Genomic DNA, 21,825 nt, shown 5'->3' with positions numbered 1-21,825 from the left:
ACTAAAATGGCATATTTAGCAGATAGTTTTAACTACTTAAATAGCTTTAATGCAAGTATCCAAGGGAAAAATTAAAATATTTTGACATCCACTGACAAATTGTCAGCTTTTCAGAAAAAGTGTATCTTTAGAACAACTGCACATCAGAAAAAAATGCAGTAGATATGCCAGCGAAGTATCCTTCGCTCCATAATAAAAATATCAAGGGAATTATTTCCTTTATAACAGAATATTTACCAATATTGGAAGAAAAGATTTCAAGTTACTTTCCTTCCTTAAATACACACAATATTGACTGGATACGAAATCCGTTTGGCACAGTTAATACATAGAGTTGTGAATTTTATTTACAAGAAGAAGAACAATTAGTTACCTTGTCAATGGATCGTACCCTAAAAATGAAATTCTCTGAAATAACTCTTGTGGAATTTTGGCTTTTTGTCAAAGCTGATTACCCAGCTCTCTCTCCACAAGGGCACTGAAAATTTTGTTTACAGTCTTCAACATCATATTTGTGTTATCTCGTTTTCTCAATATTAACCAATATAAAAACTAGAAAGTGTGAAAGATTTACTAATATAGATAAAGAGATGAGGTTAACTATATCACATATTAGTCCTGATATTGCTGAAATCAGCAAAACCCAACAAGCTCAAGTATTGTATATTAAAATAAATTCAATTTTAATAAAAGAGAAGTCCATGCATATTTTTATTGTTAGTTTTATGACCCTACTGTTTTTGGTGTTCCCCAAATTTTTCTTATAATCAAAAGTGTTCCATGACTTTGAAAAGGTTAAGAACCACTGTTCTAGAATATTGAAACTTTCAGATCTAACTTTGACAAGTTTTTTTCTTTCTTCTCATATATCTACCTATCTGTGATGCTAGTTTGATATGAGGTAAAAAGATGTGTTTGTACTATCAAAAATAAAAAAAAATAAATAAATAAAAAATCTGCAACTTTTCACCCTTTTATGCAAGAAAGACTTTTCCCTCTGGTTTAATTATGCAGACATACTGTGAAAAACATAGAAACCTGCATTTATGGAAATACACTCGTCTTTCTTCGTACCCAAACTCTTTTCATACTGACCTTCTCCCACCTAATTGCCTTTCTTGGATAGACTGTCTATAAAAATTGCTTCACTTTGCTTGCCTTAAACTTATTCTGAGTAATTAAATCATAATCAATGACTCCATATAAAAAAAAAATTTCCAGTAAAATAATGCATGTTAGTAATAAAATAATTGTTTTCCTTTCTCTTTGTACAATAGGTTCGTGATCTGCAGTTAGGTACAAATTTTCCTGTAATCAAAAAGATTGAAATTGAAAATGTAGTTCTACATGAACAGAAGAAGACAATAGAAGTAAGTGTATTGACAATTTGAAAATCAACTTTGTCATTAATATTTTTGATTGCAATGGTTAATTGTTTTATTAGTTGGATGTAACAATCATGATCATCTAATGGTTAGGACATTGCATTGTGATGGCAGTAATCCAGTTTTGAATCCTGGTCATGGCAGTGAATGAAACATTTTTTGTATGGTAAGGAAGGCTAATGCCAATAGATAGCTGAAGAAACCCAAATGTGGTCTTTTGCTTTGTGGCTAGCAAAAGGAGGAATGACTCTGGAAGGATGAATTTAAAAAATGTTGATAGTAGGAAGATAATGGAACTGAACCAGATAGTTGAATTACTGAGTGAGCATTTTGCAGGGGTGTACCATCTAGTTGGTGGTATTGCAATGTCAGATGTGACATTGACTAATAGAAGTTGAAGAAATGGAGATGCTTAAAATATTGCAGAACCTCAGTGCGAACACATTCATGGAATTAGATGGCATATCAGCCTGTGTATTACAAGAATGTGCAAGGGAATTATCAGCTCCTCTGACCAAGCTGTTTAATTTAAGCCTCAGTATTAGGAAAGTGCCAGTGGAGTAGAAAGAGGGCAAAATAGTGGCATTACATAAAGAAGGTTAAAGAAGTATCAAATTATTGGCCAATCAGCATCTCAGGAGTGATGGTTAAGGTATTGGAGAAATTGGGGAAAGACAAATTCAGGACTGAGTGGATAGGAATATGATACTCTATAAGGAACAACATGGATTTGTGAAGGGTAGGTCTTGCTTTAGTAATGCTTACTTTTTATGATAAAGTGAGAAAGGAATTGGATAAGGGAAATGGCTACTCAGTGAGATTGCTAGACTTTGCAAAAGCATTTCACAAAATTTTACATAGAACTCTATTGCATAAATTGGAGCAAATGGGTATGGATATGAATTTGGTGATTTGGATTAGAGAGGGGCTGATGGACAGATATCAACAAGTGGTTTATGGTGGAAAGTTAAGTCCAGGAGAGAGCAAGTGGTGTAGTACAGGGCTTAGTATGTGGTCCTCTGTTGTTAAATTCCTATATCAGTGATGTAGGAAATGACTTGACAGGAGATATTCAGTTGTTTGCTGATGATGCTAAACTGGGAAGAGCAATGGTAAATGAAGATGATGCAGACATACTGCAGGAAGACTTGAACAGACTAGCAGTATGAGCAAAGGTAAATAAATAGCTGCCAGTTTAATGTGGCCAAGCACAAGGTGATGCACTTTGGAAAGAGATCAAAAGCTGTATTGATCTCTTTACTACGTTGATAGAACTAAACTGCAGGAAACTGATGGGACATAGATGCTGACCTATGGTCTTGTTTAGATAATATGATCAACACTACTTATAATAACATTTTTCTAACTTCCAAAAGCAGACAAATCAAAAAATTTAACAATCTGTACGAGAAAATTTTCATCCTGAGAGTTATCTTACCTGATGAAAAAGTACTATTTAATATTTTTTAATCATAACTTTACATGAGCTATCATTTTAAAAAAGGATTCAATTTTGCTGTCACACCAGAGCACATTCCTAAAATAGATATTTTTTACAATGTAGAAAAGGCCTTTTACTTTCTACCCCAACCTGTTGCAAATGACATTAGATTGAAGACTGCAATCCTTCTCTCTTCTTCTCATCTGCCTTAAAAAAAAAAAAAAAAATCAGTTCCTTAGGAAAAAAGAGCTCTTTCAAATTTAAAGAAAAACAAGCCAGCCTGGTTGGCCAAGTGATTAGCGTATCCGCTCTCAAGCCAAATGGCTGCGGGGTTCGAATCCTGCCATAGGCATGGATATATGTGATTGTCTGTGAAAATACTATTGGTGGTCGGCGGTAGATGGTATTGGATGATGAAGGTAGTTGCATTATATGTACACTGAAAAAAAAAAGGGTGATCTCTATTACAGGAGATGAAGAAACACTAAAAGAAGAATTACATTATCTTTTCCAACTATTGGTGAGCAATGGATATTCTAGTACAAAGAATATCCAAAGAAAATAGTACAAAGAATACCATTCTTTGACTTATCTGAATACCATCCTGACTAAGAATACTGTTTTCCAGATCCTGACATTCACTACAGTGTCTCACTTTATATCCCTTATATTGGCAAACTTTCTCTCAAAATTGCCAAACTCCTGAAATCTCATGACATAAGAGTGGCTTTAAAGCCCACTGTGACTATATGAGCTCTGTTACGTTCACTAAAGGACCACAGCCCTTTCAACAAACATCCTGGAGTTTATGATATTCTATATTCTTGTGGCCTTGCTTACATAGGGCAGACATCTAGAAGTTTGGAAATTAGACAAAATAGCATATTGGAGAAATTGATAGCAGCAGAGAAGACAGCTTAGTCCTAGCATTCTGCTTTTCCCACTCACTACAATATTGAATGGGACAAGAGCTCCATGACTTACGTAGAAGACTACTTCAGTGCCCACAACATCAAAGAGGTTAGGATGGTTATCCACTCACAAGGCACACCAAACAGAAACTAAGGAATGATTTTCTGTGAATTAAAGATGCCAAGAAATTATATTCTTGGTTTTATCCTTAATTCAAGTGTAAGCAAACAAAGTTTGCCCGTAAAGTCACTTCACGACAGGGCTACTTGTATATAGAGTCTAATGGCTTCACATAATTTCTTGGCATCTTTAATTTATGGTATAACCAAGTGGAAAAACTTTCAGCAACTAACTATTGCTAATCCAGAGTATTTTAGTAATAAGGTGCAACTCCTTTTTGGCTACTTGTATATAGAAATAAGACTTCTGCATTACTTCAACCTTGGTATCACTTCTTGGCCTGGCTCCCACTGATGATAGCTTGGATTTTAGCAAAATAAGTATTTTGTATTTCTCTTTTTTCTTTTTTTGTTCACTTTGATTTTATTTTACTGGTGCTAGTGGTGGTTTTGTCCCCACTAGCACTGTTTTTTTTTTAAAGTAAATATTAAAGTTTCTGGTAGTGCAATTAATATCTTCATTATGGGATTACTTTTAGCGGTATCATGTCTGCCATTTTATAGTAGCTCAAATAGGCATTTGCTGGCAGTCTATGAGGGTTGTTTGAAAAGTTCATCTTATTTTTAAAAAAAATAAGATGAACACATTTTTTTGGAAAAATCTCCTTTATTTCTCAATATAGTCTCCATCAAGGTCTACACATTTGGTCCAGTGAGTTTCCCATTTTTTCATCCCATCTAAAAAGTAGGATTTGTCAAATTGTGCAAAATAGTCATTGACAGCCTTGATGACATCCTCATTTGAAGAAAATTTTTTCCCACCGTGCCAAATTTTTAAGTTTTGAAACAAGAAGTCATCACATGGGGCCAAGTCCAGAGAATACGGTGGATGTGGAACCAATCCAAACCTCAATTCATGCAATGTTGCCATTGCCACAGCCGATGTGTAGGATGGTGCATTGTCTTGATGAAATAGCACTTTTTTGTGTGCCAATCTTGGCTGTTTTTTTCTTCAGTTCTTCTTTTAAACAGTCCAACAATGACATATAATATACTCCTGTTATTGTCTTACCCTTTTCTGAATAGTCTATCATGATAATTCCTTGGGAATCCAAAAAAACAGTAGCCATCACCTTCTCAGCTGACAAAATGGTCTTCGCTTTTTTCAGTGCTCTTTCACTAGGCATTGTCCACTGTTGTGACTGCTGCTTGGACTCAGGTATGTAGTGGTGGATCCAAGTTTTGTTTACAGTCACGAATTGACCCAAAAAATCTTGCGAATTGCAATTTTGCCCACTGCATTGAAATGTCTTTTTGCATGCATTTTTGATTGACAGTCAACAATTATGGACCCATCATGCAGACAGCTTTTTCATGCACAATTTTTCATGCAGGATATTATACACCCATTCAGTTGAGATGCCTATAATCTCGGCAATCTCACGCACTTTCACTCGGTGGTCTTCCATAACTATACCATGGATTTTGTTGATCATTTCCTTCATAGTGACCTCAGTCGGGCATCCAGAACATGCTTCATCTTTGATGGACTTACGACCGCATGTAAACTCATTTATCCAAAAATAAATAGTCTTTAATGCTGGTGCACAGTCCCCATGAACTGCATCTAACTCGGCATTGATCTGTGGGGCCGTCCATTTCTTCAAATAAAAGTGTTTTATCACTGCATGAAACTATATTTTCTCAATTTTTATGAAAAAATGCAAACACGGTCATCTTAAATGTTTGCCAAACGAGAACTACGTGTTGCACTTAGCTAAAATTTTACCAAGGGTCATGAAAAAGATGATACTTGCTGACACTGGGATGAATAAACAAATTGTGTTGCCATCTATTGGAAATTTACCAAACTTTTCAAACAACCCTTGTAGAATTTCTATATCACAGGATTATTTAATTCTCAGTCTTATGATGGAAAGTTTTTTTTTCCTCTTGCAATCAAATGCTATGGTTGTCTTTTTCCCCACCTGAGATAATGGTACCAATTTTTTTCTCAAACCCTGTCAGAAATGTGAAATTTCTGAACACCACGTTAATACCTGTCCTTTCAGAACTTTTGCTGAAAAAGTGGGAGCACTGGTAGAGCCAGTTAGAACACCATATATATCAGAGAGGCATAAAGAAGAGTTCCCAGATCTTCCTATTCAGTCTAGTAAAGATGGCACTTTACTAAAGATGTTCCCGGATCTTCCTATTCAGTCTAGTAAAGATGGCACTTTTAAACAAATTACACTTGGTAAAATCACAAAATGTGCATGACCAAATCAGCCAGAAATTATCCCCAAAATTCCAGAACTGCAGGAGCCACATTCCCAGTCAAATATTAGGGATGGAACAACATCAGTTGAAATTACCAATAATGAACCTAGTATAACGACTGAACAGATAAGATGAAATGCAAACACGTGAAATTGTTCTTTAAGGAGAAACTGGAGAAGAAACAGCAAAGCAAGTAAGATAACTAAAATAACTTAATATGCAGACAAGATCATTAAAAAGGAAAGATGAATTAATAAAAAATTAATAGCTGTGTTAAAAAAATGAACTTCATCTAAAAGAAAAAATTAATAAAAAAATGTAAAGATGGAGAAAGTTGCGAATCATCAAATGAAGACTCTTCAGGCTCAGAAGAGTTTATGAACTATGAAGAACCATCTCATGCTAATAAAGGGAAAACAAGAGATACAATTAAAGAAAAAATAATAGTTTACTAATTCAAAATTTTCTCAGTATAATTATCATCTATGAAAAGAAAATAACTAGCTTCCAAATCAAGAATGATAGGCATGAAATTAAAATAATGGAAAGAAACTGGAAAATACTGGAAAACAGTTTACAAGAAGCAGGCTATAACAGTTTCTCCTTCACAGATCGAAGACCTCATCAGTTTTTCCAAAATCTAGAAGTTACACTTACCAGTGACACTTCACTAATTATAGCATCTCCTTTCTGCATTGCTATATTAAATGTATGAGGATTCCAAAAGCAAATTAAACAAGAAACTATATGGAAACTTATCAAGTTTTTGTTTCTCCAAGAAACATACTTCTGCAGATATAATAATATAAAAACTTGAACAGATATCCACTTCTTTCTTATTGGGGCTTTAGAAGATTTAACAGGGCTGGAGTAGAAGTTTTTACCCCCCCCCCTTTTCTTGGGTCATTCTGTAATATACAAAGGGATGCAGAAGGAAGAATCTTGACAATAGACTGGAAATACTGTGGATGTGTAATAAGGTTTATAAATGTTTATGCTCCATCCCATTAGATGAACATTCTTCAGGATGTTTGTCTAATTGGAACAGTTAGACGAAAATTCTTCTAGGAATTGGAGCCATATTTATTCATCTCCAATACAGTGCCCACTACATCGTAGCAGTTAGAGACTGGAATTGTATTGAAAACCCACATTAGACCAAATAGGAGGACACCCAATACAGTGTGTCCTATCCGTCAACTCCAATACGGTGCCCACTACATCATAGCAGTTGGAGACTAGAATTGTATTGAAAACCCCACATTACACAAAATAGGAGGACACCCCAGGAGTAGTAAAGTGGAATATGCACAGTTAAAAACATGTCTTGACAATCTCAACTAATAAACATATGGAGGATTTGGAATCCTAATCATGGTACAACATGACAAAATTTGTACAACATGATGGTACAACATGACAAAATTTCATGCCGGCTGGAGAGTCGCTCGGTTAAACAAGGCCCCCATTGTTTTTGCCAGAGAACCAGGGCGAACAGCGAAAAGTCAGCTACTGGAACAAATCTGAAAATAAACCCCAACTCAACATCACCAGAGTTAAAGATCGGTACTATCAACGTAAGAAGACTGAATGGCAAAGAAATGGAGCTAGCTGAGGAATTAGATAAGTACCACATCTACATAATAGGGGTGACTGAAACAAAAAAGACCAAAACTGGTGAGATCTTTCTTGGCAATAAATACAAAATGTTATATTCAGGCAATGACAATCAAGAAAAAGGAGTAGCCATAGTATTCAACACAAAATACGAGGCTAATCTTCTTGAATGGCAGTCAGTCTCAAGTAGAGTAATGTGGGCAAATATGAGAATAGGGAACTGGACAATGAGACTTATTTGTGCCTATGGTCCCACAGAAGGTTCTACTAAGGTAGAAGTGGAGGAATTTTTTGAGGCTTTAGAAAAAGCAACTGACACAATGAAAAATGAAAAGTTGGTCCTTGCTGGGGATCTAAATAGCAGAGTAGGAAATGATTGTGAGACATACAAAAATATTTTGGAAAAATTTGGAGAAAAGAGCAAAGCTAATAATAATGGCAAATATCTGTTGGATTTCTGCTCAGGACATGGACTGGTTATTACTAACACCATGTTCCAACATAAAAATGTGCACAAATTCACATGGAGAGAAGAGGCTAGGAATAAGAAAAGTCTCAGTGACTATGTTATTGTTGATAGTGATGTTTTCTCCTTGGTGCAGGACACCAGAGTGTACAGAGGATTTGAAATTGGAAGCGATCACTATTTAGTCTTGAGCAGGATAAAATTGAATTTCATATTGAAAAGAATAACATGTAAGAAAGTTTTAAAGCGAATAAAAGTTGAGCAGCTCTCAGATGTGAGCTGTAGACTAAAATACACAAAACTTATTGAAGAAAAAATGGAAGAGTTTGAGAACAGGAATCAAACCTTGGAGATTCAGTGGCAAACTCTGAAGAAAACATTGATTGATTCTGCCAGAGAGGCATGTGGTGAGGTTGTCTGTAAGGATAAAAAAATCAGAACTCTCTGGTGGACACAGGAAGTTAAAGAGGCAGTGAAGGAAAAGAAGAAAGAAATCAAAAATTCCTGTCAAATAAGTCAGCTTGTGCTCTTAGAGAATATAGAGACAAATGCAAGAATGCTAAACACTGTGTAAAACTAGCTAAACAAAAGTCATGGGAGGACTTTGGCAAGAATATAGAAAATAAATATCAAGAAGGTGGCAAAATATTCTGGAGGTTGTTGAAGAAGCTTAAGGATGGAGGAAAGAGTGCTGTAAAAGGAATTAGAGATGATAAAGGTGACATGAAAACGGGAGAAAAAAAGATATCCTTGAAGTATGGAGTAATTGCTTTGAAAAACTGCTAAATGAAACAAGCAGTGATGACAGCACAGTGGTAAAAAACACTGACCAGGCATGCAGTCAGGAATACATATCCATACTTGAAGTAGAAAAAGCAATCGAAGGCTTGAAATGTGGAAAGGCAGCAGGAGTAGATGATATTCGACCAGAAATGCTGAAGTATGGTGGTATAAGAGTCTTACAGTGGCTGCACTGCATAGTTCAGAAAGCCTGGACAGAGGGACGAATTCCCGATGATTGGAGTAGAGCTCTCATAGTACCCATATATAAAAAGGGAAATAAAACTGAATGTGAGAATTACAGAGGTATTTCCCTGCTGAGTGTTCCTGTCAAGATCTATGCAAGTATACTTGAGAAACGGTTGAGAAGAATTGTGAAAGAAAAGCTTGGTGAAGAACAAGCTGGATTCAGGCCAAATAGAGGCTGTCAGGATCAGATCTTCACTTTACGACAAATAGTCGAGAAAGCATGGGAATATAACAAAGATCTGTATTTAAGTTTTGTCGATCTGGAAAAGGCATATGACAAGGTGCCAAGAGAGAAGCTATTCAATACGCTGCAGTTATATGGTGTCAATGGGGCATTATATCAAGCAATACTTAGTCTTTATTTGAGTTGTAAGTCAGCAGTTAGAATTGAACGAAGTACAGGAAGATGGTTTAATGTTAAATCTGGTGTTGAGACAAGGACGTACATTATCCCCTCTGTTATTCATTATCTATATGGATCACATTATGAAGGAAAGTGGTATTAAACATGATATCAAAATTGGAGATGTTAATGTCAGCTCTTTGCTTTATGCAGATGATGTTATACTTCTAAATAAATCCGCTACAAGTCTGCAAGATTCTCTGACTAAATTGAATAGCTGTTGTAATAGATATGGTATGAAGGTCAGCAATAAAAAGACAAAGACAATGAAAATAGGCAGAATCATTTAAAATGTCAACTGTGTTGTGAATGGAGAACCTGTGGAACAAGTAAAACATTTCAGCTATTTAGGCACGATTTTTACTGAAGATGGTAAATTAAATATAAAAATAGACAACAGAATCAGCAAAGCTGGTATGGTGGGAAGTCAATTGAATAAATTCATATGGAATAAGAGAGAAATTAGTCAGAACACTAAATTAGCTGTATACAAGACAGTGTTCAAACCATTTTAACTTATGGATCTGAGAGCTGGGTCAGAAGTAAAACACTTGACCAAAGACTAGAGACCACAGATATGAGAGTCCTGAGAAAGATTATAGGCATGAAAAGATGGCATCAATGGCAGTATCATATTAAAAATGAGGATATTAGGAAAGAACTTGACATTGTCAGCATCCAGGAATGCGTTAGCAGAGCTAATCTCAGGTGGTATGGTCACTTAAACAGAATGGGTGAGGAAAGATTAGCAAAACAAGTGTTCTCTGCCAGGTTGGCAGCAAAACGACCCAGATGAAGACCAAGATATAGGTGGATTGATGCGGTACAAAGTGCTTTAGACGATAGAAATATAAGATCTGATAATGTTGGAGTCTTGAAAAGTAACAGACTGATTTGGAGGAAAATTGTAGATAGGAAATTAATAATGATGTAATTTTTTTCATGTAGTACTGTCATATCCTGTACACCCCTTGATGGTACATGGCAGGAATTTGATGATGATGATGATGATGATGATGGAATCCTAATCTCCATTTTACAAAAATTATGGACTCTACAACCATGTTATAAATAACTATTTTAATTTCCCAACGTTTTCACCTTCATATTAAGGTCATCTGGAGTATATGCATATATATATATTTAGAAAGATATTTAATGACTAAAAAATTGAGAATTAATTAAAACTTTAATGATAAAAAACAAAACTAGTTTCGGCTTTTTACAGCCTTCATCAGGTATCTTTTTAGGAAGAGTAAACAATAATAAAAACTGAAGGTTCTAAAAAACTGATTAGCACAGTTTTCAATTATGTACTGCAATTTATCTGTGCTTCTCAGTTTTTTAGAATCTTCAGTTTTTATTATTGTTTCCTCTTCCTAAAAAGATACCTGATGATGAAGGCTGTAAAAAGAGGAAACTAGTTGTTTTTTATCATTAAAGCTTTTAATTAATTCTCGGTTTTTTAGTCATTAAATATCTTTCTAAATGTATCAGAGTAATCGAGTCAATGCTCATGAATACATCACACACACATATATAGTTTTATGAAGAATTGAATGACTAGAACCGAGATTTAAGTAAAAAGGTTTTAATATAAAAAGACTAGTAGTTTCGGCCTGTAACAGCCTTCTTCAGGTGACATTATAAAAGAAAGAAAAAACACTAAACATTGAAGGTTAAAAGACTATGAACAACATAGACAGTCTCTATACATAATTAGCATGAAAACGTTGTAGTTGTATTACAAAATACAACTACAATGTTTTCAAAAACACGTTTTCATGCATAATTAGCATGAAAGCGTTGTAGTTGTATTACAAAATACAACTACAATGTTTTCAAAAACACGTTTTCATGCTAATTATGTATAGAGACTGTCTATGTTGTTCATAGTCTTTTAACCTTCAATGTTTAGTGTTTTTTCTTTCGTTTATAATGTCACCTGAAGAAGGCTGTTACAGGCCGAAACTATTCTTCATAAAACTATGTATGTTAACCGAGTTAATGATCATTCTGTCATATATAAACACACACAGAGAGAAAAGCTAAATTACATTTCACATAGTATACTGAAGAGACAATGATTTGATCAACAGTTATGCTACTGGCCTGACCTCTAGTGAAAATAAAATTACAATAAATAAATGAAATATAATAAATTAACTACATGAAAGCTATATTATATTTCAGACAACATCAGAGAAACATTCTTTCATATAGATAGTTCTGTTACAGTGAAAATGATGACCTAATTTAACATGACAATTGTTATATTAGATTTAGGATCCTGCATTACCTATGGTTCTATTTAAAATTAACTCTTAGGCAGAAAGGTTGAGTGGGTATAATATGTGCCTTCCATATGCATTGGATTTTTATATCATCACTGTTGTTAAGATTAGGGTGATAAGAATCTCACAGGCCTCATTAAATTTACGTTGATACCATGTTTTATTGTGATGATATAAAAATCATCACAATAAAACAGGGGCTTTTCCAGTCAATTCTATGTAAAGTATTCAGGGCATGATCAGAAAGACCAGCTTGACCATAGTTATTATATTTAATGTCTCGTTTATGTTCCTTTTTTTCTGATAGGAATCGTGCATCCTGTTTCCTCTATATAGGGCAAATTACAGGTGCAATGAATGCGGTATACTCCAGGGTGGGCCAGTGGAAGGAGTGGATCCTTGGATGAGTTGAGTAAGTTGTATAATTTTGCAGGAGGTTTAAAGGTGGCTTTAAGGTTGTATTTTTGTAGTATTCTGTTTATTTTGTCAGATACCCCTTTAATGTATGGAATAGTTTTGTTGTAGTCTTGTTTATTTTTGTTTTTAGGTAAGGTCTTGTACAGAATTTTGTTCATAGTATTTTGGCTGTATCCATTTTTTAGGAAGGTATTACTGATAACTTTTAATTCATCTTTAAGTGTTTGTTCATTGGAGCAAATCTTCAAAGCCCGTTTTTAAGTGTATTAATGACCCTTAGTTTTTGTGTACGAGGATGGTCTAAAAAGTTCTCAGCCTTGACCATAGATGGCAACACTGGCAAGATTTTTTTTTCTAAGTTGGTACATCTGTCATAAGCATCAATGTGAAATTGCAAGTCATTCATCAAGTAATTTGTTTTATACAGGCTCTCTGAAGCAAAAGGTGTTGTCTGTATCTCTTGAAATGGATAAAATTGAGTATTGTGCGGTTATAAAATTCTCTGTAAAAGGAGGTTTAAAAACAAATGAAATTCATTCGAAGTTCATAAAAGTTTATGGGCACTCTTCTCCTTCATTTTCGACAATTAAGAAATGGGCTGCCTAGTTTAAGCATGGTCGTACCAGCCTTGAAAATGATCCACAATATGGTATTGGATGACCGGCGAGTCAAAGTGCATGAAATTGCTGAGACTACAAGCATTTCAAAAGAACATGTAGGATATATTTTGCAAGAAGAATTGCAAATGAAAAAGCTTTGCACAAGATGAGTGCCACACCTGCTCACAGCAGATCAAAAACGCATTCGCATGAAAATCTCTGAACAATGCTTGGAGCATTTTAACAAGAATAAAACTGATTTTGTGCATCAATTTATTATTATGGTTGAGACTTGGATTCACCATTATACACCAGCATCCAAACAGCGGTCAAAACAGTGGACAGAAGCCGGTTATTCAGCACCAAAGAAGACAAAGTCAGTTCCATCAGCAGGAAAGGTCATGCATCAGTGTTTTGGGATTCTAAAGGCATTTTGTTTATTAATTATCTTGAAAAGCTGAAAAACAATAATCAGGGAATATTATTCCTATCTTTTGTCTAGTCTGGTTAGCAGGTTAACAGGACAATGCACCTGCCTGCAAAGGTGTTTTGGCAATTGGAAAATTAAGGGATTTGCACTATAAATTGTTGGAACATCTACCCTATTCCCCAGATTTGGCTCCCTCTGACTTCTGTCTCTTCCCAAACCTAAACCTCTTCCTCGCTAGTCAGCATTTTTCTTCAAATCAAGAAGTGATTGAAGTTGTAGAGGGATATTTTGCAGATATCACTGAAGACCACTACATGGATGGGATAACGGTGCTGGAGCATTGCTGGAATAAATGTATTAGTCTTAAGGGAGATTATGTTGATAAATAAAAGTAATTTTGAAATTATAAATTTGTTTTTTTTCATTGTTTGGCTGAGAACGTTTCAGACCTCCCTCGTATATATTGGCCATTATATGTTGTTTATTGGTAAACAATGAAGGAAAGACTGCCATAAGGAAGACATGTGACAAGTGTATCTAGAAACGGAATTGTGTTCTGCTTTTCAATCTCGATTGTGAACTGTATTCATTTGTGTTATTTTGGTGGCTGAGGAAAGTGTCTAGTGTCTGGCTGCCATAGGGCCAGATAACAAAAACATCTAGAGGACATTGTTCTAGATTGCTCTCCTTTAAACCCCGAAGTCTGGCTTAGATACGTTGAGGATGTTTTTGCTGTTTTGCATATGGAAGGCATATATTCTACCCACTTAATCTTTCTGCCTAAGAGTTAATTTTAAATAGAACCATAGATAATCCAGGATCCTATATCTAATATAACAATTGTCATGTTAAATTAGGACATCATTGTAACTCTATCAAAAGTATCTATATGAAAGAATGTTTCTCTGATGTTGTCTTAAATAGAATATAGCTTTTATGTAGTTAATTTATTTCCTTTTTTTTTTTTCTTTCTAATTTTGTTATTTTTCACTAGAGGTCACTCGAGTAGAATAACCATTAATCAAATCATTGTCTCTTCAGCATACTATGTGAAATGTAATTTAGCTTGGCTCTGTGTGTGTGTGTGTGTATATATATATGTGTATATATATATATATATATATTTATGTGTGTGTGTGCATGTGTATACTCCAAATGATGACCTTAATATGAAGGTTGAAACATCGGGAAATTAAAATACCGTATATGTTGGCGTATAAGACAACTCTCAAATACTACAGAAAACCTCTCGAAATCGTGAGTCATCTTTATACAGTGAGTATAAAAAAGGAAGCTTAATTTCTTGGATGAACATTTAGGTAGTTATAATACATTGTTATATAAGAAAATACGCAGCATTTATAAACAAATCAGATTAATTTTTTGTTACATAAATTTATTTAAAATATTACAATAGATGTAAGTCTTAAAAAACAAATAATTATTAACCTCAATTTTCATGTTAATTTTCTTCATCTGTTGAAAATAGTACTTCAGATTCATTGTTTAAATGATCGTCATATGGATCCCAGTTCAAATCCGGTGAATTGATTTCGTTTTCATCGTCATCAGTGTCCCACAACGGGTCATCTTCTTTACATCCATAAGATTAGACATACCACACTTTTTAAATGAGTTTATTACAGTCTCTACTTTTACTTTATTCCATGCTTTAATCACAATATTGCACAACATATCAAGTGATGCAGCACGCATAGATCCACCATTTGTAAATGATTTTTCACCAGTCAACATCAATTATTCCACTCTTCTTGCATGGTGTCTCTAAATGGTTTGTTCAAGCAGATGTCTAGCAGTTGCAATATAGAAGTTAAATGACCTGGTATAACAGTTATTTTTCTTTAGACGACTTAGTATTCTCAGTTAAATGACTATGAAACATATCCCATACTATTCTGCCTTTGTTCAAATACCCATTCTGCAACATGATTTTTCAGTTGCGGCCATCGGATGATCCCCGTTCTCATTGCACATTTTTTCTTTGGCAAATTTTTTTTTCAAATACCTTCTTTCTTCCTCCATTCTCTTACCATCTTCTCGGTTATGTCAAACTTTCTTGCTGCAGCACAGTTATTAGTTTGCTTTGCCATTTCAATCACCCTTATTTTAAATCGACATTCATACTTTCTTCGTTTTGTTGCTGGTTTCATGATTTTAAATGATAGCAATTTTAATAATCCTAAAATTTAAAAAAAAATGCAAAATTAATAATTAATTAAAATTGGGGCTAATCACTTTTAATTAGGGTAATTCGCATAAACACTAAATCTATGCTATGCAAAAAAAAAGCTGATATGCATAGATATAAAAATAACGGATATAACAACAATACCATACAACAGAAATACAATACAAGAAAAAAGAAATTGGGGATCATCTTATACAACCGATACATCATTTTTAAAACCTAAAAATAGCCTAAAATTTAGGTCTCGTCTTATACGCCAGTTGTCCTGTACGCCGACATTTACGGTATATATTTAGTTTAATCCTTTATCCAAGTGTAAGCAAACAAAATTTGCACCTGAAGTATCTTCAGGACTAGGGCAACTCGTGGCAAAGGTGGACTAAGTTCTCACTCATTTCCTTAGTATCCAATAATGCAAAGCACATCTGCTTGTGGGCATGTATACTGTTATGCATTATGGGAAGGATCACTACCAAGACCAGTTTTGACCTTTATTGAGGTCTCTTCAGTGGGAGCCAGACCCAGCGGTGATACAAGGTTGAAGGAATGCAGAACTCGTATTTCCATATGCTAGTTGCCAAAAGGTGTCACACCTTATTATTAAATTACTCTGGATTAGAGAATAATGTTGGAAGTTTTTTCCCACTTGGTTAGACTAAATTAAACTAAATTATATATTTAGTTTAATCCTTTATCCAAGTGTAAGCAAGCGAAGTTTGCACCTGAAGTATCTTCAGGACTGGGGCAACTTGTGGCAAAGGTGGACTAAGTTCTTGTCACTTTCCTTAGTATCCCATAATGCAAAACACATCTCCTTGTGGATATGTATCCTGTTATGCATTATGGGAAGACCTCAATAAAGGTCGAAACTGATCTGGGTAGGGGACCCTTCCCATAATGCATAGCAGTATACCACAAAGAGGTGTTTTGCATTATGGGATACTAAGGAAAGTGATGAGAACTTAGTCCATCTTTACCACGAGGTGCCCCAGTCCTGAAGATACTTCAGGTGCAAACTTCGCTTGCTTACACATGGATGAAAGATTAAACTAAATATATAATTTATAGTCTAACCAAGTGGGAAAAAACTTCCAACACTTCCTCCCTTTTTGCTTTGTCTCTCTTTTCAAAAGACTACATATCCCTCCATCTCTATTCCTGTCAGAATCTCATCCTCTTACATGTCTCACTTATACCAACAATTTTTAGGTGAATAAACTATCAATCAGCACTACAATTTCATTCCCCTTGTTTTGAATACTTCTAGCATTTGTAAACATACACAATAGCTCATTTCTGTTTCTTTTGGAATACAGAGGGGAATTGTACATCTAATACAGAGGGGATTATAAAAAAAAGTAGAAGGCAAGAAGGATAGGATCAAAGGCCATCCCTGGAAGTTGTGCAATAATGTTGTGAAGAGGGATGTGAGGAGTAGATTTTTTAAATGGAGAACTGTGAGTGACTGTAATGCATATGTTGTTAATGCAAGTGGTGGTAAGAAGTTTAAGATTTGGTATGGTAAATATGTTGTCAAGTGAATGAACCTCCCACGATATGGAGGATGTAATAATAATAATGATATTTTCATTTCTTCATCAAAAACACAAAAAATGTGTAGATATCATACAGTAACTGCAGGATAAATGCATTCATGGCACTCATGATTGCGATATACCATACTTCTTTGCTATTTCATTTTTTGCAAGCTTGCTAGCAGCTCCTGATGACAGTGATTTGTTATTTAAGAGTTTAAGTCCCTCCATTTTTGTGACACTACTGAGGAGGAAAAAATTAAATTAAAATAAAAATTAAAAAATTTAATTAAATAAAAAAAAAGTAATTAAATGTCATGGTTTGTATTTAGTGAAAAGAGTTTACAACCATTTTGGCAGTTAAAATATCTGTCTTTTTATCTTTTAGACTCTGGATCTAGCACTTGATCTGGAATATGCAGGAGGATTTCAGTTAGCTATTGATGCTGATATGGTCCTGGGTAGAACAGCCTTTCTTTCTGTCAGTATTACATGTTTGAAAGGAAAAGCAAGACTTGAATTGACACGGCATCCTTTTACTCATTGGTGTTTTTCTTTTTATGAGGTGAGTATTTTCATTTTCCAGTTGTTATTAATTTCATGCATCTTTTATACGTTGGCGCACTCCCCCCCCCTCTCTCTCTCTCTCTCTCTTACACACCTTCATTTTGAAAAAGAAATAGTTTATCAATTTTTGAGTGGTTTGAAATCATTGTAATCTTTTCTAGCCTTGTGAGCTGATCAGAATTAGAAAATGTCAGGTCAGTTAGGAAAAGAGATCTTCTCAAAAGAGGAATCTTTTGCTGTCTGTAAATAGGAAACATCATGAAACTGGTATAAGAATTGCAGACAGTTAATGCTCCATTAGAGAAATTGCAAGTAACTTTTTAATTAGTTCTACAGGTTATTTATAATTTCCTTAAGGGATGTTAACTGTCTGCAATTCCTGCAGTATAAAGATCTTTTCATTTTCAGATTGTTTATCAGATTGTTTACTGATTTTTGAAGTTGCTACACTTGCATTTATTAGCTTTAGGTTTAACACATTTACATTGGGGTGAGAATCCTTTCAGACCAATTGTGATTTTGAGGCATGACAAGATGTTTCCTTCCAGCCTTGTTTGCATATATCGTGATGGATTTTTTTGATTACAACTAAATCTGTTTGGAAATTGTGGGGGTCAGGAACGTGCTTGTTTTGGGTTATATTATAAAATAGTAATTAAGGGGAATCCTGTATTTCATTGGTATGTTTATAAAGAATCTTTTCCATACTAAAAATTTATAATTTGGATCATCCCACCATTGGTAGGTAAAAGTAAGAGAAAGAGCAGGTGTGAATAGAAATAGCTTCATTAGAGACAAATGAATTATTAATAATTTGTGTGTGTGTCTGATAAGTTTGCTCTGGTGGAGCAAATTATGATGTAATCCTGTAACTTCTTGGCATGTATGTTCACATTTATGATAGGCATAGTTTTGAAAACCTTATGAAAAGAGGGAAAGATATTTGCAAAATATAAATAATTAACAAATAATAAGCAATGGTGTTTACATTGGTAGCTCATTAAATAACTATAGGGAAGGGCTTATCCAGTGAACTAATAATATATCTATAGTTAAAAAAAAAAAAAAATATCTTTTATAGTTTTATAAATCAAAGATGCCAAGAAGTCAAAGGGTTTAACGTTGCATGTTTGAAATAGTTGGTGGACGTTTACAAAAGCTGCTATGCAGTAATCTGAGGAGAGCCTAGGAAATGATTTTTCTCTGAGTATTAATATATTAAAACCCATCAGAGTAACAGTGTTGGACAAACATTATAGTCATTAACTTTTGTAAGAGACTGGAAAGCATGATGCAATTTTTATATGATGAATGTTTCCTGATTTTAGCCTCTTTTGAAATCAGTTTTGGATTTATCTCACTTCTATTTTTGGTTTCAGTATAAACGGTGAGATTTGGATGAAAGCCATTTGGAAAAAACACAACCATAAATGAAACATTATGAGAAAGTTTATTGGAGGGGATCTTCAGTTAATTGTTTTGCACTCTTCTGGATAGCATCAAGCATCCTTCGAGATATTTTTGGTGTTCTATTCCAAATGTTTGAGCAGTATTCCAAATTTGGGTGGATTTGTGTACTGTCAGCAGTCGTATAGGTGTGGACAGGCTAGAGATAAAAATTAGCTCAAATAGAGGCATGTGATTGTCTGGAGAACTGGCTATTAAAAAAGTGAGTGGGGGTTGTGAAGTGAGATCTTTCTTGGACAAGTGGGACAAGAATGACAAGGTTATTCTTGTCTCACTAGCAAAGTATGGATGTCAGAGTTTAAGACATTGGCTATTGAAGATTCAAATAATTGCATGTGATGATTTTTAATTTAGCATAAACCTTGTTGACTATATTTTCAGATTATTGTGGCTAATTCATAAGCTAATCTTTCAGCTTTGAATTTGCTTTTTATTATTATTACATAATTTATTTTTTCTCTACCCATTTTGTTGAAGATATCCAAGACAAAATTGAGGCTGCTTTTTTCCTTTTTGTGTCTTTTAATCAGTGAACAGATGGTAACCATCTTTCAGAGAGCAAATAAAGAAGACTGTGTTTGCAATTGATTTTGAAGGTTGTGTGGGTGTACATATTATATTACAGTAATTCTTTGATTTCTCCCCCCCCCCCTCCTGCCAAAAATTTGGCATAAATGTTGAGCTGTTGCAGCTTTTGGGGGCATGGTGGAATGTTGCTAGTTGTTTGGTCATCTTAAATCTATTACCTATTATCTTAAATATATTACCTAATATTACCTATGAAACTAAATAAATTACACTAGACAAGAAATTATATTCTTGTTTTAATCCTTTAATCAAGTGTGAGCAAACAAGGCTTACATGTGAAATATCTTCACAACTAGGCTACTTTTATATCTTTTAATATATTAAATCCACACATGATAGGTTTCATGACCATTAACATGACAGTGCCTTTGTGGGCAAGTAATTAGAGAGAGGAAAGGAATCTTAATGTGTTACTTGAAGAGTCAGAGGTTGTATGCATTGGAGAAATGGTATGAAGATGACTGTTCCAGAAGATATTGGTATATGGAATAAAGGAAGAGGATGAAAAGTTGATATGGTGAGTCTGAAGCTGAACTGTATATGAATGTTGGTCAGCAGCTGACCATATTCATAAACGATGAGGGAAAGTGGAAGAATAGTGATGATCAAGTTTAGTAGATCAGCATTCATAGAAATACATGTAGAAAAAATGAGCAGAAAGTGTTTCTATAGGAAAGTGAATGAGGAGTCATTGAGGGGTGGGGGAAGGGTCTTTTAAGTGAATAGCTCTCTTCTAGATACAGTTCTAGCCTTCTCAGGGAGATTTTTGGTACACGGCCCAAAATGTGAAAATACTATTCTGAGGTTAGCAGATTTGGGATTGATATATGTGTTAAGTTAGGAGTTAGTCAGGAAGAAGAGAAGTAACAATTAGAATGGAAAAGAATGCTTTTTTTAAAAATAAAAAAAAAAAGTGCGAAGAGACTATGGATATGATGTGTTTATGCCTGGATAAGCTAGATGTGAAAGTCATCTGAAGAAGAGAAATCTGATCTAAGTCTGTGAGTGGAGGGTTATTAAGAGTGAGGGAGAGTTAGTCATGGTCTTTCTTCTAGGAAATAAGGCAGGATTGCTTTGGTCACATTGAAATTTACTAAATTATTTTCATCCCACTTGAGAATGGCTAGAAGATTAGGTTTAAGGCATTGGCTATAGAAGATCTTGAGGCTTGGGTCAATTGAGTACTACAAGGGTTGTGACTGATGAAGGGGAATGAAGTGTACTGTCATCAGCAAAGCTATGAGAATAGGATTGGAGAAAAGATCATTGATGTATAGGAGAAAGAGTGTAGATGAAAGCACATAGCCTTGGGGTTCTTCAGTACTAATGGAAAAATCAGAAGAGAGGGAGCTATCCACCATGAGATGCAATAAATAGCCAGAGAAGAAGCTGGCAATCCACTCACAGATGCCTTGGAAATATCAAAAGCAACTATGAGGGTCTCCAAATCTTTCCATGGCCTGTATGCATAGATGGGTGATGTCTTTTGTAGAACAAGAATGGCAGAATCCATATTCGTGATCGCTAACTGAAGGGTCTCTAGGTAGTGAAGAAGCTAGTTGTTGATGATCTACTCCATCACTTTTGAGTGGTGTATTGAAATGAAGAGCAATGGAATGATAGTTTGATGACTGACTTTTATCTACCTTTTTAGGAATAGTCTGGATAAAAGCATGTTCCATGCTGTTGGATAGATGTCAGATGAGTAGGACAGCTTGTAAAGGTGAAACAGGATGAGTGTTAATTGTGGAGCACAGATTCTTAGTAAAACTGGAGAGAAATTATCTGGTCTAGGGGGAGCATCAAGGCTAATGAGTATTAGTCTTGATACTCCCCTTCAACAGAAGTGCTGATGCCCTGCTGTTGGAAGATTAGAGGAGGCATCTGAGGGTGATAATAATAGTAGGGGAAAATTTAGCCTAGTCATATAAACAACAGTTGGAGATGATGTCCAGAGGTCTGTCTTATCCTTAGGAGATGTTGCCATTGTTCCACCAGGATGTGAGAGGGAGAGAGAACTGGAAACAAAGTAAGACTGAAGTTTTATCTCACAGTCTTGGCAAGGGA

General features: G+C 34.7%; 1 protein-coding gene across 1 annotated transcript in view; it reads left to right on the top strand.

Moving 5' to 3' along the window:
• The first annotated feature begins 590 nt into the window (after positions 1–590).
• Pdzd8 (PDZ domain containing 8) overlaps positions 591–21,825 on the top strand; it is a 269,988-nt gene continuing 248,753 nt past the window's right edge. Inside the window, exons 1-3 of the mRNA XM_090402639.1 lie at positions 591–656; positions 1,278–1,370; positions 17,525–17,701. Of these exons, the coding sequence (XP_090258765.1) occupies positions 591–656; positions 1,278–1,370; positions 17,525–17,701 (336 nt within the window). The remainder of the gene's footprint in view (positions 657–1,277; positions 1,371–17,524; positions 17,702–21,825) is intronic.

This window comes from Typopeltis vanoorti, chromosome 13 (assembly GCF_054136105.1).
Source record: "Typopeltis vanoorti isolate ZY-2024b chromosome 13, IOZ_Tvanoo_1.0, whole genome shotgun sequence".
NCBI lineage: Eukaryota > Metazoa > Arthropoda > Arachnida > Uropygi > Thelyphonidae > Typopeltis > Typopeltis vanoorti.
This window is presented reverse-complemented; position numbering and strand designations above follow the sequence as displayed.